Source organism: Acomys russatus, chromosome 17 (assembly GCF_903995435.1).
Source record: "Acomys russatus chromosome 17, mAcoRus1.1, whole genome shotgun sequence".
NCBI classification, from domain to species: domain Eukaryota; kingdom Metazoa; phylum Chordata; class Mammalia; order Rodentia; family Muridae; genus Acomys; species Acomys russatus.
The window spans coordinates 45525629-45549050 of NC_067153.1; the positions used below are offsets into that span (position 1 = coordinate 45525629).

Genomic DNA, 23422 nt, shown 5'->3' on the forward strand with positions numbered 1-23422 from the left:
ACCCAGCTTTTGTGACGTTCTCTGAGGCCCACACTTCTTCTGTCCTTAGCCATACCATTTTCCACCTCCACCCATCACGCGCCCCTCCCCCCACCTTGTACAAACCTTTGGGCTAAGCTGAGCGGCTCAGTGGCCAGGCATAGTCATGACCACCCTATACCACAGGGGTCCTTCTGTGTGCTTCTAGGGGCAAGGCTGCCTGTGGACCAAAATTCAGGCCAGTGCCAGGAGAGCCACAGACACAGCTCTGTACGGGTGGTAGTGCGGGCTGAAGAGGGAAAGAGGTGATGTCCAAGAGAGCCCTGTGGGACTGAGGACCACTTTGCCCATGGGGCCAGGGGGAGGAATGGCTCTCCTGATAGAGGGAATGGTCTGGGGGGAAAATCCCAGGGACATTAACTGTTCAGGCTCAGATGCAGAATGTGAGAGCAGGCCAGGCAAGGGCAGGGAGAGCCCTGACTGTCAGGTGAGGTGATGGGGTGTCCTGAAGGCCCTACTCCTGGTCCTCAGACAGGAGAAGTAGCTCTGGGGTTCCGATCCAAGACAAGGCTTGAGGCCGGTAGAACTTCTCCTAGAGATTTTCATAGACCATGTTGGATTCACTGCCATCCTCAAACCTACTCAGTTTCTCCTAGGAGAAAAAGAGAAGGAGGTAGGGAGGGGGGAAATATTAGATAAGAAAAGAACAAATTTGAACTGATTTTTGTTTGTTTGTTGCGTTGAACTCACCGTGTAGCCCAGGCTGGCCTTGAACTCATTACAATCTTCCTGCCTCAGCCTCCTGAGTGTCAGGGGCGGGGATGTGATAGACATGAGCCACCATGCCTGGCTATGAATTTGTAGCGATTTAGTTTTGGTCAGGAGCAGGCAGATAGCTTACTGAGAGTCATTTTGACAGGAAACATGACCTTTGTCCCCAAGCCCATCTCTTTTTCTACCATGCCTCTCCAAACCTGCCCTCCACCCTCTAGCCACACCAGGCTCCCTTAGCCTCTCCCCCGTGATCTTCTGGAACGTGAGCCCTTCCACACAGCCACGTGGGTGCCTAACTACCAGAATTCACCTTGCAGGGTGCATCTCAAGAAGACTGGGAGGTGGGCTATCGGGGGAGGGACACTGGGGGCATTCAACGGCAGGTAGCCCAATTCTATGGTCTATTAAATTCACATGGCATAGATGAGGGAAGGGTCAGAAAGAAGGAGAGGAGGAGCTGGGTGTGGTGATGCACCCCTGTAATCCCAGGACTCAGGGAGGCAGAGATAGGTGGATCTCTGTGAGGTCCAGGCCAGCCTGGTCTACAAAGCAAGTCCAGGCCAGTCAAGGCTATACAGAGAAACCCTGTCTAAAAACAAAACAAAACAAGCCAACAAACAAAAACAGGGCAAGTAGGAGCCAGGTTCCAGGCCCCAAGCCTTGTAGCATACCTTGGAGGGTGGACTTTGGCTGGAGACAGGGCTACCAGTCTCTCCCCCGAGGCAGGCGTAGACCTCTGTCTCTCGGGGCTGTAGAGACTGCAGGAAACAGAACACAGGGGTCAGTGGCAGGTGCATGGAAGGGCAGTCCCCAGGTTCCTGGAGCAATCCTTCCTGCCTCTTGTTAACCTGACAACAGACATTAAGCCCAAAGGGAGAGCAGGACATGCCACCCCCCTCCCAGCTCGCCCCATCACACCATTAAAACTGTTAGTCTGAGTTCCAAGGCATATGATACCAGTGCACATAAAATAAAACTAAATAAAGGTTTTGTTGTTGTTGTTTTTTTAAAGCTGTCAGTCTGAGTCCCCCGAGTCCCTGCCCTGATTGTACAGGGCCAGCTCTGTCTGTACCCCAGCACTCCCCTCAAGGACTACCAGCCCAGGCCATCTGTCCAGACTTGCACCTGGCTGGTGAAAGGACACATCCTTTCCTACCATCCCTGCCAGTCCTTAGGACCCTGGGGCCCCAGCAGCTGGGACCCCCTGAATGACACCCAGAGGCCCTGCTAACTCTGCCCTTACTCACTGGTTCAGAGATTCTCATGAGAGAAATCCATCCACCTTCTAGGTCTCCTCTTACTCACACAGACGTCAGAAGCACCCTGTAGGGGGTCTCATCCCTTATCCATCAATCCTATATGCAGGAATCCAGAGCCCACTGTGTGTCTCTCTCTCCCCAGACTGGCATTTCCATTTCTGCCCTCAGCCAGCCTCCCTTCTCTGGTCACCTACGCTCCAGCCATTCCCTAAACACACACCCTTGGAAACGCATGCTCCCAGTCTCCCCTCTGACCACAGCTATGCAAATCCATGACACCCCAAGAGAACTTCCCCTGGGCATGGGAGGCTGGGACCCAGCCTCGGTGGCTCTCTGTAGTACACCCAAAACACATCCATGGCCTCCAGGAGACTGGGCATATCTTGGGAACAGGGACCATGCCTGGTTTGTCTGTGGGCCCCTGACTCTAGAGCTGAACTTGGCACAATGAGAGTGCCAACAGATGAAAATTGGTGAAGGAACATCTCCCCTACAAGGTGTGTGGGAAGGGGAGTGGGGCAGTTCAGAAGCCAAACCACAGATTCTAAGACAGCGAGAAGAACCAAAATTTGAAGACAGACAAGACCAGGTTCAATTCTTTTTTTTCTTTTCTTTTTTTTTTTTGTTTTGTTTTGTTTTTTTTAAGACAGGGTTTCTCTATGTTATCTTGGCTGTCCTGGACTTGCTTTGTAGACCAGGCTGGCCTCAAACTCACAGTGATCTGCCTGCCTCTGCCTCCCGAGTGCTGGGATTAAAGGTGTGCACCACCACGCCCAGCTCATGACCAGGTTTAATTCTTGGCTCTGCTACCTGTGGCCATAGGCAACCTCTTTGTTTCTCTGTGCCTCAGTTTCCCCATCTACAAAATGGAAATTATCATATCTGCCTTGCAGGCCCAACACATGAATAAACATGAGGCTGCACATAAAGAGCTTTGCACAAAGTTAGGCAAATAGTAAGTGCTTAATATGCAGTTGCTTGAGGATCCTCAGGGAAGGCCAAACATCCCCTTTCCTGCATCTCCAGCTGGGGTGCATCAGGGCTCTAGAACAGAGCTTGCAACAGCCCAACCAAGAAGCAGAAGCCTTCCCTTCCCCAGTGTACTTGTCATATGGATGCCGGCTTGTTGCCAAGGAGGCGGTTTCCCTGGCAACAGTCAAGCAGGGGTTGGTGAGGCAGGCTGGAGAGGCAGGTGGTGCTCAGAGGCAGGAGGGAGGGTGGAGAGGTGGGAAGGGAGAAGGGAAGAAAGAGCCCAGAGGTAGCCACGCATGAAAACCCCTGTAATAAACCATTTGCCACTTGGGAGACCCTAACTTCTTCAAGGGCTTCAGACACAGGGTGGTGCAGCTGTCCTAAGGACTGGCACAGTGTTCCCCCTGAGCCAGATACAGGGTGGAGTCTAGGAGAGGATTTCCCAATCTGCCTCATTTCCAAGAGAAGGGAACTTCCAAAGCCTGTTCTGGCCTATGTAGGTCTCTGTGCCTGACCAGAGCTCTAGCCTTCTCTCAGCGCACAGGATAGGACATGTTGCCCAATCACACTGTGACCCCTTGGGCCCTTCTCAGACCTGACAGAGTTGGGAACCACAGGTGGTTCCCTCTTTCTCTCTCTCTCTCAGGTCTCCACTCTTATGGGATGCCCTAGCAGCTGCAAGCCTAGAGAAGCCAAAGACCATCAGAGACAAATAAGAACACCCTGGTCCTGGTGTCTGTGCTGCAAAAGGCAAGGGTGGCCATCGCTTAGCTGCTGCAGAGTGGCGCTTTTGACAGACCTGACCTCCTGGCTTCGTTTGCATTCAGGGTACAACCTGCTGAGTAGGCTGTGAAATGCAGGGTAGAGCCTTGTCAGCAGAACCCTGTCTTCCTAGCCTTCGGGCAATGGAAGCCGGGATGACAGGAGAGGCTGCCAGCCTCCTCTCTGAGCTGCAGGGCTATACTGCGTTAGACTGGACTCTGTCGCAATATCTCCAAGGTAGGCTCTGCTGGGCTCTGCTCTCAGTGGTCACAGGTCCTACAGAGAGGCCTCCTGCTGTGCAGTGGGCAGTTACAAATGTTCATTAGCCTGGTGGGAGAGTTAAGGCCAGTGGCCAGGTTGGCTTAGGGCAGTGCAAAGCCAGCTGTCTGAGCCTGGACCAGGTTGAGTGCTGGGCATTGAGGTCGTGGGCTAGCTCTGAGGTTACAGTTCTGAAAGGAACAGTATTTAGTGGGAGAAAGAGCATTCTAGTTCTGGGTTGAGGGCCTGGTATGTTTGAAGTCACCAACGCACTTCTGGGAACGGTTTTCGGATACTACATCTGATTGATAGAAAAGTCACTTCAGGGGACTGGCAAGATGGCTCAGTGGTTAAGAGCACGGCTGCTCCTCCAGGGACCTGGGTTCAATTCCCAGCAGCCACATGACAGCTCACAGCTGTCTGTAACTCCAGTTCCAGGAAACCCAACACCCTCATACAGACATGCATGGAGGTGAAACACCAATATGCATAAAAATAAATAAATCTGAAAGGAAAAAAGTCACTTCAGCAAGGACAACAGTGAGGCACTGGAGGGGACACTGATGGGGACTCTTAAGGGGGAGACACTGGAGGGGACACTGGGGGGACACTGGGGGAGACACTGAAGGGGGCACTGGGGGACACTGGGGGGGAACATTGAAGGGGACACTGGGGGAAACACTGGAGGGACACTGGAGGAAACACGGGGGGGGGACAGTAGGGGGGAACATTGGAGGAGACACTGGGGGCACACTGGGGGAGACACTGGAGGGGACACTGAGGGCACACTAGAGGAGACACTGGAGGGGACACTGGGGGCACACTGGGGGAGACACTGGAGGGGACACTGGGAGCACACTGGGCCAGGCAGAGAACAGAGCTGAGGGGAGATCTCTAAGTGCTGCTGACACCCCACATTTGCTATAGGCATTGCCTCTAACCTGCATCAGGTCTCATAACTGAAGACACCCTGGAAGGCTAGCGCAGACTTCAGGGCACCAGCACTGGCTTGTGAAGGATGAGCCAGGGGCTTGAGGGAAACTGGAACCACACAAGAAAAAGAGCTGGGCATGAAGACTTTGGAGAGACAGAGAGGGGCCAGGAGGCTGTCATTTATATTATATTATATTATGATATGTTGTGTTGTGTTATATTACATTGTACCATCCCATCCCATCCCATCCCATCCCATCCCATCCCATCCCATCCCATCCCATCCCATCCCATACCATACCATACCATAACAAAAAGGCTATCTGAGGAAAGGCTGGTATACGAAGGACCTCTTGGACAGGCAGACAGAAACAGCTGGGGAGGCTAAGAACAGGGCTGTTGATCTTGACCCTGGGTGGGATGGAAACTTACAAAGGATTGTGATGGTCTCAAGAATTGTTGCTCCTGCCAGGCCGTAGTGACGCACGCCTTTAATCCCAGCACTCAGGAGGTAGAGGCAGGTGGATCTCTGTGAGTTCAAGGCCAGCCTGGTCTACAAAGGGAGTCCAGGACAGCCAAGGCTACACAGAGAAACCCTGTCTCAAAAAACCAAACAAACAAAAATTGCTGCTCCGGGTATTGGTGGGGGAGGAGGGGGAATACTTTAATCCTAGCACTTGAGAGGCAGAGGCCAGAGCAGTCTGGTCTACATTGTGAGGTCCAAGCCAGCCAAGTGAGACCTTGTCTCAAAAAACAAAACAAAACAAAACAAAATTGCTTTCCCACCTCCACCTGGAGGAACAGGAAAGAATTAGGACTTGAACTCCTGGCCTCTGCAACCTCATCCTGCTCAGACACCTTGGACATTGCTGACAGCCATGCTATGTAGCTGCTTAGGTGCTTCTGTGATGTCCTCCTTCCTCTGCATGCCCGGCACCCAATGTGCTGACTGTCCCAGGAATGCCAGCTCCTTTCCCCATCTTGGGTTTCTCTAGAAAGACTGCTGCTCATTAGTCCCCAAGTCACCAAGGTGCTAAGCAGAGGGGTGATTTGTCAACGGGTTAATGGGATGGCTCCGGCTGCTGCCAGGCAGAGGACAGGCAAGGATGAACTCAAGCACACTGAAGAGAGAGCAACGGCAGGGACCACCAACAAGAGACAGGAGAGGAGGAAACAGGAAATGCTGGATATGCTTGAAGCAAGGTCTGCCAGTGGATCAGATCAGGTGATATGCTGCCTAGTTGTATGTCAGCTTGACACAAGCAAGAGTCATCTGAAAAGGAGGAAATCTCAACTGAGAAAATGTGTCCACAAGATCCAGCTGTAAGGTATTTTCTTAATTAGTGATTGATAGGGAAGGCCCTGCCCACTGTGGGTGATGCCATCCCTGGGCTGGTGGCCCCGGGTACTATAAGAAAACAAGCTGAGCAGGCCATGAGGAGCCAGCCAGTAAGCACCCCTCCCCGGCCTCTACATCAGCTCCTGCCTCTAGGTTCCTGCCCTGTCTGAGTTCCTTTCCTGACTTCTTTCAATGACAGACTACAAATATGGGAACATTTTTCTCCCCGACTTGAGTTTCATCATAGCAGTAGTAACCCAACTTAAGACAGGTGACGCTGGAAAGCACACCTCCAAAGTGTCTGGCCCATATGACTGAGGGGACAGCCAAAACCCCCCAGGGTGAGGATGTAAGGAGGAGGCACCCAGTGCCTGGTTTGGAGTTTGGTTGAGCAGTGTGGATGAGACATCCCAATGCATCTGGGTCCAAGGCCCCGCAATGTCTAAGACATAACCTGGGGCTGGTCCAGATGTGGGTGGTGTTCTGAACCCTTCCCAATGAGATCACTGGGGTGAAGATGAAAGAAGACAGGGTCCCAGGGCTGAGCCCCACTGTCCACACCAACGTTTGGAGATTAGGGCTCCATAGTTCCCAAGGAGAAATTAGTGAGTGTGGACTGGAGAGCTGTGGCAGTGAATCGGGGGGTGGGAGGGGTGGGGGTGGGGGCCAAGAAACAAGAAAGAATGGAATGATCTAGAATCAAGGAGGAGAGAGCACTCAGTGTTACCAGGAGCTGCTAAATCATCAAGGGACCCGAGGACCCAGAACTGCCTGCTGGCTATAACCACGTGCTACTACAGTGACTGGGGAGGGTCACAGCCAGACTAACCAGTCAGAAAGAAGAGAAGAAGGCTGGGGACCACAGTTCAAACCTCTAGAATCCGCATAAAACCAGGCGCAGGCGCAAGTGGTGTGTGTCTGTAATCCCAGCACTGCTCCAGTGAGATGAGAGGCAGAGACAGAAGACTCCCTAGGAGCTCATGGGCCAGGTAGCCTGGAGTACGCAGCATGACCACAAGGAGGGCACCAGCGCCCAAGGTTGTCCTGACCTCCACATGCGTTGCAGTCCACACTCACATATATAGATGGTACATGCGCGCATGCGCACACACACACCGTTTTTTTTTTTTTTAATGTAAAATAAAAAATAAAGAAGGGGCATCAAGTAAAGCACTCTGGAGTGTTCTGTCATCCATAGAGGAGGGAGGGCAGCTGGAGCAGACACAGACACAGTTCCAGATGAAGGATTTAAGACGGAAGGAACCATAGTGTGCTGGGAGCCATAAATGCAATGCTGTCTGACTAGTTCCCTATTAACCATGGCAGGACCAGGACTCAGAAGGCTTAAGTCATGGAACCAGCAAGTCCCAGCCCAGCGTGAGTTAACACAGTGAGTGAGGTCCTGTCTAAAACAAAACAAATGCGAGGTTCACTTCCTTGGGCTGCCGCACTCTAAATACTCCTGGTAGGTGAGGTTCTAAACACAGGCTGGAGTGATGGTTTTTGATGTCATATGAAAAAACACAAAGCTGCCCCAATTTAAAGGAGAAATATGTAAGCCATGATCCCACTAGCAGATAACTCACTTCTTTTTTAACAACTGATAAGACAAAGAAAACCAATAGAGATCAATAAAGGTATGGAATATTAGACAGGCATGCTGGCGCACGCCTTTAATCCCAGCACTCAGGAGGCAGAGGCAGATGGATCTCTGTGACTTCCAGGCCAGCCTGGTCTCCAGAGTGAGTCCAGAACAGCCAAGGCTACACAGAGAAACCTTGTCTCAAACAAAAACAAACAAACAAACAAACAAACAAGGTACTGAATATTTTAGCAACATGATCAGAAAGCGTGCCATCACTGGTATGTGTAGAACACTCACTCGCCATGAATGAAGTGTGGGCGCTTCCCGTGTGTGTGTGTGTATGTGTGTGTGTGTGTGTGTGTGAGAGCACGCGTACGCGCGCACGCGCGCGCGGACCTCAGTGAGATCCCAGAACCTCCGCAGCACCCGAGGTCCAACTTCCATAACTTTTCTTCTGACCTCCACAGATGCATGCTGTGGCACATGTGCATACTCTCATATATATATATATATATATTTTTTTTTTTTTTTTTTGAGATAGGGTTTCTCTATGTAACAGCCCTGGCTGTCCTGGAGCTCTCTTTGTAGACCAAGCTGGTCTTGAACTCACAGAGATTGCCTGCCTCTACCTCCCAAGTACTGGAATCACAGGCATGCACCACCACACCCGGCTAATAAAAAAATCTATATATAAAGTTTTAAATTATTTTTGATTTTTTGAGATAGGGTTTCTCTGTGTAGCCTTGGTTGTTGTGGACTCACTTTTGTAGACCAGGCTGGCCTTGAACTCACAGAGATTTGCCTCCCTCTGCCTTATCAAGTACTGGGATCACAGGCATGTACCACTGTACCTAGCTAATATATATATATATATATATATATGTATACATACATACATATATATTCCAAGACAGGGTTTCTCTGTGTAGCCTTGGCTGTCCTGGACTCACTCTGTAAACCAGGCTGGCCTCGAACTCACGGAGATCCACCTGCCTCTACCTCCCAAGTGCTGGGATTAAAGGCAGCGCCACCATACCCGGCATAAATATCTTTTTAATTAAGCAAATTATTAAAAAAAATACTAGTGATACAAGTAAGAATTCTTTGTGGAATCAGGGAAAGAGACACATCCCATTAATCCCAGCATTTGGGAAGCAGAGGCAGGCAAATGTCTGTGAGTTCAAGGCCAGCCTGGTCTACAGAGTGAGTTTCAAGACAGCCAGAACTCCATAGTGAGACTTTGTATCTAAAAAACAAAGTAAACAGGAATTCTCTATGGAAAGTTTATACTAAAAATAATGAAAATGCAACATAGTAGAGTCTTTTGGGGGAGGCTGAGAGTGATTAAGTGTACTAACAATTCTAACACTTAGGAGGCAGGGGCACAAAGATTGTGAGTTCAAGGCTAGCCTGGGCTACATAGCTAGTTCATATATTATATTCTGAGAACTGGGGATAATGGGGTAGAATGGAGTTTAGTGGTGGAGAGTGACTACGTGCAGGAGGCTTGGGTTTGACTGGCAGCAGCACAAACACTCATCTAATGGGATGCAGCTAGAGTCATACTTAGAGGGTAGTCAGACTTAAATGCTATGTGGGAAAAGATGAAGGGCACTGAGCATGGTGGTGCACACCTCAGGCAAAGGCAGGTGGTTCTCTGTGATTTCAGGTCCAGCCTGGTCTAGGACAGGACAGCCAAGGCTACACAAAGAAACCCTGTCTTGGGGGCTGGAGAGATGGCTCAGCGGTTGAGAGCATCTGACTACTCTTCCGAAGGACCAGGATTCAATTCCCAGCACCCACATGGCAGCTCACAACTGTCTATAATCCAAGGTCTGACACCCTCATACAGACATACATGCAGGCAAAACACCAATGCACATAAAATAAAAATAAATCAATTTTTAAAAAAGAAATCCTGTCTTGAAAAACAAAACAAATTGAAACAGAAAGAGAGAGAGAGGGAGGGAGAGAGAGAGAGAGAGAGAGAGAGAGGAGACAAAGGGTAGACCTGGCAAAATGAAGGCACTTGCTGCCAAGTCTAAAGACCTCTGGAAAAAGAAGACCAACTCCTACAAGTTGTCCTGTGACCTACACACACACACACACATGCACTCAGACATAGGCATACATACACATACAGACACACAGAGACACACATACACACACATATAGACACATACTACACAAATTAATAGGGTTTTTTTGGGTTTTCGAGACAGGGTTTCTCTGTGTAGCCTTGGCTGTCCTGGACTCACTTTGTAGACCAGGCTGGCCTCGAACTCACAGCGATCCACCTGCTTCTGCCTCCGAGTGCAGGGATTAAAGAAGTGCGCCACCACACCCAGCTAAATTAATAGAATTTTTAAAGAAACCATAAAGAACAGAAAAATCATATAAAGAAAATGAAGGAAAGAACGACCTGCCCTGGAGGCTAGGAAGAGGACAAGGATGACTCCGTCACATCCCTAATCACCTTGGAGGCCCCAGGCAGTAGAAAACACCTGGGAGGTGGGCAGAGGGATAGATAAGGGTGGGAGGGCTGGAAGGTGGGAAATGAAACAGCCGTTACTCATCTGATGGACAGGACAGGGCTCATAGTCAGGGCAGAGGAATTTACAGAGGCGCTATCAGAATTAGTGAGGGAATTCTTCAGGCCACTCTATGTAATACCAATGTATATCTTTCGACATATTAGGAATAGGCTATTCAAAAATGGGGACGCCTGTTCCTCAAAGCCTCATCAAGAGCATAGCCACGTGAAGCGGCCATGCCTGTGACCACTGTGAGTTGAGGCCAGCCTGGTCTACAAAGCGAGTCCAGGACAGCCAAGGCTACACAGAGAAACCCTGTCTCAAAAACAAAACAAAACAAAACAAAACAAAACAAAACAAAACAAAAACCTTATCAAGAGGACTGAAGACCTATCAATTACGAGCACGTGGTAGGCACGTGTGACAGATGGCTCCTGACACCATCATTATTTTGTTAATGACCTTCTTTTTTGCCCAAGTCCAGACTGGTAGCCTTTGTTTGTTTGTTTGTTGTTTTTTCGAGACAGAGTTTCTCCGCGTAGCCATGGCTGTCCTGGAACTCACACTGTAGACCAGGCTGGCTTCAAACTCCCAGAGATCTGCCTGCCTTTGCCTCCCGAGTGCTGGGATTAAAGGTGCGCCACCATTTTGGCCACACTGGTGGACTCTTACTTCAAAGGCTTAGTGAAATTCTGTGATCTGTCTCTTTCCATACCTCCTTTCTGGTCCTAAAGTCTTAAAGCCAGGCCACTCTGTGGCCTGGGAAGATGCTACACACAGACAAGAAAGATGGTCAAGGGGAAAGTGAGTCTTCTCTATTCAAAACAAACAGACAAAACAAGACAAAACCGGGATGCTTTCCAAGTGGGAAATGCCCAGGAGATATTAGAGCCTGAAAATCAAACCAGGGCTGGAGAGACGGCTCAGTAGTGCACTGGCTGCTCTTCCAAAGGACCTGGGTTCATTCCCAGCACCCCCATGGCGGCGCACAACTGTCTGTAACTCCTGTTCTACAGGACCTGTTGCCCTTTTCTGGCTTCCTAGGACTCCAGGCACACAATGGGACACAGATATACATGTATGCAAAACACGGTGCATACATTAAAATAAAATAAACCTTTAAGGAAAAAAATATACATGCAAATTCTAAGTTTTGTTTTGTTTTGTTTTTCAAGACAGAGTTTCTCTGTGTAGCCTTGGCTGTCCTGGACTCACCGTGTAGACCAGGCTGGCCTCGAACTCATAAAGATCCTCCTGCCTCTGCCTCCTGAGTACTGGGATCAAAGGCGTGCGCCACCATGCCCAGCTTCAATTCTAAGTTTTTGAAGTACGATTAGACAGTGAAACTCAAGGTTGTAATTCCCACACTCGTGGAGGCAAGAGGATTAGGAGTTCAAGGTCAGCCTGGGCTACAAGTGTAAAAACAAAGCCAGTGTAAGGACAGAGGCTACCCCTCAGTGGTACAGCACTTCCTTTTTGCCTAGCACGTACAACACCCTGGGGGTTATTCCCAGAAGAGAGAGAAATGGAAGGGAGGGGAGGGGGAAGGAGTGAGCTGAGAGAGAGAGATTGATTTTCACACAGTAGCTAACACCATAATCTCCCACAGTGCTGATTTGCTGGGAAGAAAGAGGAAAAGTGGGGGAGTCTGAGGTGGCATACGCTGTGACAGCTGGTAGAAAGTCCCTGGGGAGGAGAAACTGAGGGCCCTTTGAGAACTGTCCTGTTCTTCGAGCTGTCACTGCTGGCCCTGTGGGAACATTCCTTGGCCTCACTGCTACCAACCCCATCCTCAGTGAACAGCACATGTCTGTCTGTCTGTTTTGTTGTGGGCTGCTTTGTTTTTCCAGACAGGGTTTCTCTGTTTAGCCCCAGCTGTCCTGAAACTCACTTTGAACGCCAGGCTGGCCTCAAACTCAGAGAGCCGCCACCTCTGCCACCGGAGTGCTGGAATTAAAGGCATGCGCCACCAATGCCTCAACAAATTAGATATTTCTACAAAGGTGATTATGTTGTGTCTGGGGAAGGGGGTTTATGGTCAGGTCTCAGGGCAGGAAAGAGTGACAAGATCATCAAAATATATCCTTGGCTACCTGACAGGCCAGGTATGGAGCCGGGAGCCTGGTGGCTCTGGCTGACAATGGTGGCGAATCCTTCACCTCTATTCACACAGATAAGCAACACAACCCACAGGGGGAGTACCCTGTCCAGTGGGCCAGGCAGGCACAGCCTCCTTAGGCCCTTCCCTCATAACTGTGAAAACTGTGGGGGTGTTGGGAAACGTGTGTGACACAGCAGGGCATGTGACCCATGGAGTCTTGCTGTGACTGGAGGGATGAGTGAGTAACGGAGTGGGTGGGCAATAGAAAACCCTTGGTGTGTCCTGGGTGTCGGGTGGCGCCTGGCCCTTTCCTCTTTTTGTGACTTTTTTGCAGTTGCTGCTTCAATGTCGCTTGTGCAATAGGAATAGGAAGAAGCTTGCACACCGGCTCAGGTGATAATTTGGTCAGCTGACGGAAGTTTCTTCATCCGTGCCAACTTCTGCTCTCGATGCCTCGTGTGTCTAAAAGGGGGGGGGGCACACATTGCCTCTCCTTTCACCTCTGTAAAAATATCTAATTTGTTCAGGCATTGGTGGTGCATGCCTTTAATTCCAGCACTCTGGAGGCAGAGGCAGGCGGCTCTCTGATTTTGAGGCCAGCCTGGTGTTCAAAGTGAGTTCCAGGACAGCCAGGGCTACACGGAGAAGCCCTGTCTGGAAAAACAAAGCAACAGCAATAAGACAGACAGACAGACAGACACAGGTCTAATTTGTAGAATTCCTGTGTCCATTTTACAGATTAGAAACTTGAGGCACAGAAATATCCCCCAGCTAGTAAGGGCCCAGTCAAGCCTGAAAAAGGTAGGAGGGCCCTGGGACTCACCGTGTAGATGGACTCTGCTGGAGGCTTGGTGGCTTCGCCGGTGGCTTTGGGACCAGGGCACGTCCTTGTGGTGTGATTGCCCAGAACTGACACCTGTTTCTGTGTGGAGAAGGAAGCCAAGACTGTCAAGGCCAAGGAGAGGTAGCTCTCCGGTCTCCCTCCCATCACAGACCCCACCAGGGGGAAGCATTGCCGAGTGTCACGGGGGTCCACAGAAAAATTAATCACTCAACACTTTCACCCACCCTCTCCAGGGAGAGGTGCCAGAAGCTAAAAGAAATGCAAAGACCCACCCGTGAGGCATTGTTACAGGCGGAGTGCCTGACTCTGGGGAGACAGGGCCTGGCCCTGGAAGTCAAACCATGGGTGGGCCCCAAGTGGGTGCCAAGACAGCCAGCCCTTCATGGACTGTCGCCTGAAGCAAGTCTTTTCCCTCTCTACTTCAATGTTTTCAGCAGTAGCACCCGCACCTGTTGGCAGGATGACTGCAAGGATTTGGGGGAGGGGATGAAGGGGAGGCCCTAGGTGGCACTTAGGAAACTCTCAGTCAACCACCCCTACGTTTGCTGAGCACATCTGTTATGGGGACAACATGGACAGACAGGTGGACACATTCCTGCCCTCCTGAACATACAGGCTTCGGGAGAGATGGGCAAGACATAGCAGCTTTGCCACAGCAGAGATTCCTGTGCACAGAGACCAACGGCTCAGGAAGGGGGTGCGTGTTCAGCACACACCTGGATAAGAGGGCTCCAGACAGAAGCACAGCTGGCAGCAGGCAGGCATGTAGCGGACCTGCAGGGCTGCAGACCTTAACAGAGGTCACCCTGAGGCTAAACGCCCTGCTGGGCAGACTGACAAGCAGAGCAGTGTGGACAGGAGGCAGCACTGAGGGCTCTAGGGAGCACACCTGAGCCAAGGCAGCTTTGGAAAACTCCCCAAGGCTGAAGCACACAGCAAGTGGGAATTTGGGGAACACTGGGTCACCCTGCTGGAAAAGCACAGGGCCCCGGGTGACAGTCAGAGGGAGGCAGTCGGGATGTGCCCCCCCCCCCCCCCCCATCCGCAGGCACCACACTGCCAACAGTGGAGCAACAGCGGCCTCATCTCAGGGCACGGAGCTAATTAAAAACCCTGGCCACCTGCCAATCCCCAGCCCATCTACTCCCGGATTAGCGCTCAAGAGCCACTTAACTCGCAGGCAGAAGCCTGTGCCACCCCCAGTCTCAGCATTATACAACTCTGAACATAAGCCAGGCTGGGAGATATGCCTTGTTGCTTGCACTCCTCAACAAACCAGCAGACAAGTCCCCCCACAGGTCACCTCTCCCCTGTGCATAAAGAAGTGAAGTCTTGGAGAGAGCAGGATGGCTAGGACCACACAGGCAATAAGTGACAGGGGCGGGATTTGAACCTATGTCTGTCTTCACTAAGATGCCAACCCAAGTGCTACCCAGAGGGCTGGCTTCTGTTTTGCAAGGTTTTGTAGGTCTCATACAAACAGCTGCTACATCTATGCATGGTTTATAGTTCATAAAGAGCCCTGGCCTTGTCAACTTGTCACTTAATTCTCTTGCAGCCTGAGGGAGTGGGCATGGAGTTACCATTTCACAGAGAGGGAAACTGAGGCCTTTCATGCTAGTAAATGTCTCTCTGTATAGGGGACATAACTCTGGTACCTCCCTGCACTGTCTGTTCCTGGACACACTGTCACAGTCAGACCCGTGGGACACTGGAGGCACATTGATATGTTCTTGTCAAAATGGCTGGGGTCCTGGGTCCCCCTCCCCCCCCTTTCTGAGCCTGCTTGTCCGAATGCCACCAAAGCTGAAGGACAGGTGCTCACAGACTGTGGCAATTTGGAGACTACCTGGATAAGGTCCTTAGAGCCGAGGCTGGAAAACACAGGCATTGTGGGAACCATTGCCAGTGCTCCCCCGAGGCCTGGCTGGGCCTGGAGATCCTGTGGCCTAGTGAGCTTGCCATGGAGAGGTCAAAGGAGGGGAGATGAGTAATGACAGGGCCACAGAATACCAAATGACACAGGTGTCTTTACTGGCGTGTGGGGTATTGGGGGGGTGGAGAACAGTGGGGGTCACTGCAGCTGGAAATGGCCAGATTTGTTCTCCTCCACCTCCATATGTGGCCTCAGATGCAGGGGTAAGGTGGATTGAGGTTTGGGGGGACAGTGGGGAGGACATCAAGTCTTCCAGTGCTGCCCGGCCAGCCAAGAGGCCTAGGCTGAGGTGGGACTTCTATGGGGGCAGAGGGAGAGCACCGTTTACAACTTGGTTGGGCTATGTTTTGCTGTGGAGTAGGGCTTCTGTCCCTTGGGTCAGCTCTGTCTATGACTCAGGCAGCCAGAACTGGTCCTTTCACGTTCTGATTATCAGGTGAGGAAACCAGCCAGTGTGGTTTCTCCTAATGCCTAGCTCTCTGTTATCCACGCTCTCTTCAGCAGATATTTACCAAGGACCTACTACATGCAGAGTCCTATGCCACAGGCTGAGGCTGCATCAGGGGACAAGCATGGAACAAGAGACCACTGAGAGATGGTGAGAATGAGGGGTGCTCCCGTGGGGAGTCAGCTCTCCTAGGGAGCCACCATGAATAGGAAACAGCCAGGCAAAGAGCTGGAGCAAACTGTCCCCTTCAGGAGCACTCGAGCGCTTACTCTATCATATGTTTTCTATACGACCAAAGCCTCTCTGAGGCTCACTTTCTGGGGCTGTGAGATGAGAAGAAATGTCCCCACAGAGTTATGGGATGTGGGTGAGTGGGTCAGGCACAAAGCATCTTTTAGGCTCTTCTTTACTTCTTAGTTGCTGGCTATCTGAGCAGGGCTCTGTCTGGGAACAGCACGAGAGGCTGTGTCTTCTCGCACCTTTTTTGTTTTGTTTTGTGTTTTTTTATTATTATGTATACAATGTTCTGCCTGTGTGTACACCTTAGGCCAGAGAGGGCATCAGATCACATTATAGATGGTTGTGAGCCACCATGTGGTTGCTGGGAATTGAACTCAGGACCTCCGGAAGAGCAGTCAATGCTCTTAACCTCTGAGTCATCTCTCCAGCCCCCCTGTTTTGTTTTTTGTTTTTTGTTTTTCAAGACAAGGTTTCTCTGTGTGGCTAGCTGTCTTGGAACTCACTCTGTAGTTTAGGCTGGCCTCAAACCCAAACTCACAGAGATCCACCTGCCTCTGCTTCCCTAGTGCTGGGGTTAAAGGAGAGTACCACCACCACCCCGCTTCTTCTAGGTTCTTAAAAGGATAAGTAACCTGGGAAAATCTAAAGAGTCCCTATTTCTCTCAATAGGGTCAAAGTGGATGTGTGTGCTGATAGAGTGTCTTCCCCAGAGTCTAGAGTGCCCTATGGAATAGGGGCAACCCTTATGGTCCTGGAAGCCTCCCCAGTTCCATAGTGTGGGTGGATGGGGCAAGACTCCACAGAACGTATTGTGTGTCCATGTGGTCCTCACCTTCCTCCAAAGCAGCAGAGCTGTGCCGAGTACACTCAGAACACTCAGCAGGATGGTAAAGGTAAACATCAAGGCCTCCTGGACCTTAAATGAAGGTGGCTGGTACCCTGTGTCTGGGAGGGAGGAGAGCAGAGGGTGAGTTTCCCAGAAGAAACGAAGGGCCTACCTGGCTCACCCGCCCCTAGCCCCAAGCCTCGCATTGCTTTTGACCCATTTCTTTTTCTTTTTTCTTTGAGACAGGGTTTCTCTGTGTTAGCCTTGGCTGTTCAGGACTTGCTTTGTAGACCAGGCTGGCCTGGAACTCACAGCAGTCCACCTGCCCCTGCCTCCTGAGTGCTGAGATTAAAGACATGCGCCACCACGCCCAGCCTTTGACTCGTTTCTAGCTCTCTACAACTCTCAGCCTTGTCAAGAGCCCCCTGGGACCCTTCAGGGCCATGTTGACTGCCATGCTACTCTAAGGACAAGGACTAGGTCATTTGCTCCCTTAGTGGCCCTGCCTCAGTGATCTGGCACTGCCGAGGGCTGCCTCTGGGATCCTGGGTGAGTCATTTCATCTTTGGGGACCTCTTTCCCTGTATCTGAAAATAATGGCTATACGTGTGTGTTGTGGAGGTTTGGGGAGACAGGCTTACATTGGGACTGACAAGGAAAGTGGCACCAAGGATAGACAAGGGACAAACTTCTCCTCCTCCTGAACTCTCCCACCACCATTCTTTGCTGCCTGTATCTGGCTGGCGGAAATATACAGAAAGATGACCCACTTCTGGGCCCATAATAGCTATTTAGCAAGTGCCTCCCACCCCAAGGCTGCAGCCCATCCTGTGCAACATTGCTGAAGTCTTTGATGGGCAGAGCACTGCTGTGAAGGTCAGGCCAAAAGTCACATCCGGTCAGGTAGTAAGTCAGGAATTCAAACCCAGGTCTGAGGGACTCTGAAGTCCCCACTCCCTTCCAGGTGACTCATAGAGGAGGGGGGAGCAAGACTTAGATCATGGCTTGATGTTAAGTTTGGAGGGGAGGAGTTCCCACACTGTTGAAAATGATGACTAGGAATTACTTCCAGGATGATGTGAGGCTAATGCCCATTCAAGCGAGACACCCACAAAACCAAGTCAGTGTATGCACATGCCAAACCCCTCACTGTCCTGCACTGCTAATGGGATTCTGGCACCAATGGGCCGAGTTGACCTCTCTCAAGTCACTTGTCCAAGTGGCTAAAGGCAGATCGACATACTGGGCCCCTTCTCTTTCAACACAAAGACAGGTAGGGTAGGTGCCTGGCATGCCAGAAGAGCAAGGGTGTTCTGGGGGTGCTTCCGGTTTGTTTGCAAAGCTGAAAGATGTGGCAGAGAAACTGCCAGGTGACCCTTGCATTTCCTTCTCCCTGGAAGGATCTGAGAGGAGGCCTTACCTCTGACCAGAATGAAGACGCCATCACCCTGCATTTCGAGCGGCCCCTTGACTAAGCAGTAGTAAGTGCCAGTGGCTGATGCACCTGGCAGGCTGAGCCCAACCACGCAATCCACGGTTTGGTTCTCTGCGCCAGGACTGTGTTGGCAGTGAATCGGCTTCTCCGAACTTCTCTTGCCATGGAGGTCCACATAAAAGAAGCTAACGGTGAAGTCCTTGAATCCTGGAATGTTCTGGTAGTTGATTCTGCAGCTAAAGAAGACAGTCGTGTTGGCCAGGGAGACCACGATAGGGAGGCCGGGATAGGTCACTGACATCCCTCCTGTTGGGGGGGAGGGGGACAACAGGGTAAAAATGACAGCTCATCGGAAATGTCCTCAGCCCACGTGCACCTCCTGCACGTGGGCCCCACAGGGTGATTCTCACAGACTCCTTTTCTCTAACACAAGGCAGGCAGCCAGGCAAGAAAAGAGCCTTGATGGGAGGAAAATTGAGAGTCCAGGAGGTCAGCCATTAAGTCAGATTCCTCAACAAGTTTGGAGTAAACCAGAGACTGCACCCCAGGCTGAGGGGACCCCAGAGTTCCTAACTCCTCTCCTTCCTACAGGACAAAAGGTGCCCCCATGTATTCCACATAGAGAACTAAGGAGCCAAAAGCTAGTGACAAAGTGAAGAAAGGGGGAAGGCAGGACACCCCAAGCACTTCCTGGAAAGGGATGGCGATGGAGCAGGTCTTCCTACAGCTCTACCAGCAGGGAAGACTGGCCAGCGGGCTGCCTTTCCAGAGTCGGGGCTCAGAGAACTTTGTCAAGTCCCCATGTGGTATAGCAAGCCATTTTCACATGGAGCTGTCCTCCGCGCCACCGCAGACCTGCATCCAAATCCCACCACAAGGTCAGGTCCGCCACAAACATCCCCCCCCCCCCTTGGAGACACTTGTTCGCAAACAGTCTAAGCCCCACCCCCCAACGCAGCAGCCACCCAGTCTGGCAGCAGCCACCTTCAGGCTTCTGGGATGATGTTCAAATTTGGAGCAGGGTCAGCAGCCACAGCGCCCTGACTTTGGCAACGCAGGGCTCTCAGCTTCAATATTCTATGCCTCCAGGGCCGTTCCTCTCCGGCAGCTAAACAGCAGACAGTTTTTAAATTGAGGTCGGCAGCAAGCAGCCAAGAGCAGGCAGGCTGGCTTGTTAATCGGGAGAAGATCGTGCGTTTTGAGACGCCTAGAAGGTCTCAAGATTTATTTTGCTGTGGAAATCGAGCTGTGGGCCTCCTGCCTGTGGCGCGGGCTGTAGTGAAGCCAGAAGGGCCTCTTCTGGCCTCTTCATCTTTTCTGCTGTGGGGGAGGGGGCCTTCAGAGGAGGCCGGGCCTTCTGGAAGACTCCAGGGAAGGAGGAGAGGATCCTCCAGTGAGGCCTTACAGTTTTGAATGGGCTACTACTTTGAATTTGCTGTTGAGCCTCTAAGAGACACCCCACCCCTAAAGAACAGGTGGCATTCATTGTGCCCTATTCACTGTCAGAGTAGGACAATGGTCACTTTGGGAGTATTGGCTAATCTGGTGCCCAGGCCCTTTCCCTGGCAAGGAGTCCCGGTTCCGGGCTTCCCTCATGTGGCATTGCCCTCTTGCTCTCTGGCCTCTGTGGCAGAGCAGCCATGGCTTGAGTATGCTATTTGTGCCATATAATGTCAAGACAGCAGTATTCTGGCTTTGTCATTAAGAGGCTTTTAATGTTGCCAGGCTGGGTAGAGCAGGTGGGGGGCAGAGGCTATGGAGTGACTGCCCAGGGTTCCTGGTGGACTGGAAAGTACATGAGGATGGAACGAACTACAAATGATTGCAAGCTCCGCCCACTCTGCCAGCAGCTCACCTGTCACCCAGCCCCTTCTGCAGCTGCTCTGCCAGCGGCTCCCTGTACCTACAGCTGTCCTCTCTGTGGCCTGTCTATGAACCCCACCACCTGTGTCCCTTACCTGAGGAGTTCTCTATCTGGGGCCCCTTTACCTGCACCCCCTTCCTATTGCCTCTATTTTTTGTTTGTTTGTTGGTTTGTTTTGTTTTGTTTTTTGAGACAGGGTTTCTCTGTGTAGCCTTGGCTGTCCTAGACTCACTTTGTAGACCAGGCTGGCCTCGAACTCACATTGATCCTCCTGCCTCTGCCTCTCGAGTGCTGGGATTAAAGGCATGTGCCACCACGCCCGGCTGAAGGGTGGAAGTTGTAATCCTAGAAAAGAGACCTAGAAAGTGGTCAGCCCTCTGCTTCTCCAGCGTTGAGGTCCCTCTCAGATGAGGGGAGGTAGACATGCTGCCAGCACAAGGAAGCTACCTTCCCATTTTTCCTGAGAGGAGGATATCCATCTAATTGTCTTTAAATTTTCCCTGACTCAAGGCACCCTTCTGGAAAATGATGGAGTCCGCTAGTGAAATTAAGCTGATCTTTACAGTTCTAGACATCTACTGTTTTACAGCCTCGTGGCATCTTCTACTTTAAGGTTAAAGGATTACAGTGATGAAAATTCAAGGCCTGGCTCTGGCCAGCCATAGTACATAGGGACTTTGGAATGAGAACTCTGGGCCCTGATGAAAGTGCTGTGTCTGAAGGGAAGAGACGGCACAGCTCCTTCTACGTAACGGAAGCAATGCCACTACTCTGGAGCCAGGAGGAATCTCAGGACACTGGCTTGAGGATGCAGTCTGTCACTGTCCCTCATTTGCTGAGGTGTCAGCACCCCATAGCTTGGACCATTTAGTTACCTGTGGGTGTTCAGCCCCCTGCCCTACTTGTCTGCCAGTGAGAAGCAGCCCCCATTCAGCTACACCTGAGCCCCCAGAAATTCTAAGTCCACGAAACCTTTTCCTCTAGCACTTGCTGTGCCCCCCAACACAGACACAAATTCAGAAGGGTTACCAGGGAGCTTGCAGGTCCTCGCTGGCCTGTCAGCATACCCTGTGTGATGAGCAAAGAAGCCTGGGGTGAGAGGAAGGTAGAGTGGCAGGGGAGGGACAGGGGGCGGGGAAGGTGCCTGGGGTTGAAGACCTCTGAGACTTGGAAGTGGGTATATAAGAAATAGAAGGAAAAAAAAAACATGTATAGAAAAATCTACCCTAGCCAGGTAGGACACAGGTAGAATGATATGAGGCAGTTATAGTAACCGCACTCCACAGACAAAAACAAAAACAAAAATACCCAGAGAGCCAGGCTGGCAAGATAGTTCAATATGGAGCTGGAAAGATTGCTCAGCAGTTAAGAGTGGGCAGTGGTAGCACATGCCTTTAATCCCAGCACTCAGGAGGCAGAGGCAGGTGGATCGCTGTGAGTTCGAGGCCAGCCTGGTTTACAATGTGAGTCCAGGACAATCAAGGCTACACAGAGAAACCCTGTCTCAAAAAACCAAAAAAAAAAAAAAAAAAAGTACTAGCTTAGCTGAGCCCAGCACACCTGTTATCCCAGCACTCAGGGAGGCAGAGGCAGGTGGATCCCTGTGAGTTCGAGGCCAGCCTGGTTTACGATATGAGTCCAGGACAGCCAGGGCTACACAGAGAAACCTGTCTCAACAATAACAACAACAACAACAAAGTACTAGCTTAGCTGAGCCTGGCACATCTGTTATCCCAGCGCTCAGGGAGGCAGAGGCAGGTGGATCGCTGTAACGCTCTTTCTTTTAAACCCAACTTTATTTGGGGGTGTTTAGGCCTCAACCTCCCTTCCAACCTCCCAGCCCTGCATAGAAGAGAGAAGGTTAGTGGGGAGAGGGGGCCCCTTTACTTCTTCCAGCTGTTTAGGGTCAATTGAGTTTTGCGCTATACTTGTCTCCGTCAACAGCAGTCACAACCCGCAATCTCTTCCAAGCCTCTGAGCCCCAAAGCATTTCTCTCTGTCTATCTCTGATCTCTTCAAACTGCTACATGCCACACACCAATGTCACATGCCCTCTGTGCTCTTATTTATATCCTCAGAGCCCTAGACCACACCCCCAAGCCCTAGGCCACACCCCCTCGGAGCACTAGGCCACACCCCTCTTCTTGCAGCTGGCAAAAGCCACACTGCTCACATGACAATTGACAGGTGTGGGCAAGCTAAAGCTCAAATTAAAACCCCACACTTGGGATTAGAACAAAAACATATTTACGTAACACAACTGAGTTTACAAAGAAACAAAAACTTCTGTTACAGATCTCTGAGTTCAAGGCCAGCCTGATCTACAAAGCAAGTCCGGGACAGCCAAGGCTACACAGAGAAACCCTGTCTCAAAAAAGAAACAAAAAACAAACAAAACAACAACAACAACAACAAAACCAACAAAGACAAAACAAGAAGAGTGTTAGCTGCTGCTCTTCCAGAGGACCCAGGTTCAATTCCCAGCACCTGAGCGGCAGTTTACAACAAACCATCTGTAACTCTAGCCCCAGGGGATCTAACACCCTCTTCTGGCCTCTGCAGGCACTTAGTGCAAATGGTGCACAGACATTCAGGCAAACACTTGTAGACATAATATTTTTTAACGTCTCAAAAAGAAAAAAAAAGTGGAAGCAGAGTAGTGGTGGCGCGTGCCTTTAAGCTCAGCACTCAGGAGACAGAGGCAGGTGGATCTCGGTGAGTTGAGGCCAGCCTGGTCTACTGAGAGAGTTCCAGGATGGCTAGAGGTACATAAAGAAACCTGCCTCAAAAAACAAAAACAAACAAACAAAAGGAAAGTGGTTCAGTGGGGAAGATGGTTGTCACTGAGCCTGATGGCTTGAGTTCGATCCCTGGGACCCACGTGGTAGAAAAAAAGAACAGAGCACCTCAAATTATCCTCTGACAGCTACACTCATGCCCGAGGAAGGAACATACACACACACACACACACACACACACACACAAATTACATGCTAAAAGAAAGGGGAGTCATAGGGGATCAAAGCTATAGGATTCACAAACAGTGGAGCTGTGCTTGGAACTACCCTTCACCTGACTCTGCTGAGGGGAAGGGCAGGGGCCACAGGCGCAGGATGGGGGTGAGTGGTTCCTGGAGGAGCCAGACACCGGAGCCAGCAGCTGCGGAAGACAGTCTGTCAGATCCTGGCAGCAGTCATATTTGAGCAGTCTAGTCACGGACAGGTTGGTTACATGTCCTCTGGCTCATGGATCTTTGAACTTTGGCAGCGTGTCACTCACAGGACGATGCGGTCAGGACAGGGAGCTGGCTGGGCATTTTCTGCACGTCTGTTC

The 23422-nt window shown here is 51.0% G+C and overlaps 1 protein-coding gene across 2 annotated transcripts in view; it reads right to left on the minus strand.

Annotated features, from left to right (window-relative positions):
* Positions 1-331: 331 nt before the first annotated feature.
* Positions 332-23422, minus strand: part of Nfam1 (NFAT activating protein with ITAM motif 1) — a 34939-nt gene continuing 11848 nt past the window's right edge. The window contains exons 2-6 of one of the 2 annotated variants that reach the window (XM_051160091.1): positions 18211-18461; positions 16797-16909; positions 13320-13418; positions 1425-1511; positions 332-631 (exon numbers count right to left, since the gene is read on the minus strand). In XM_051160091.1, the coding sequence (XP_051016048.1) occupies positions 572-631; positions 1425-1511; positions 13320-13418; positions 16797-16909; positions 18211-18461 (610 nt within the window). In that variant the 3' untranslated portion in view covers positions 332-571. Of the gene's footprint in view, positions 632-1424; positions 1512-13319; positions 13419-16796; positions 16910-18210; positions 18532-23422 lie in introns of both variants that reach the window. The other variant, XM_051160092.1, reaches the window with a different exon arrangement.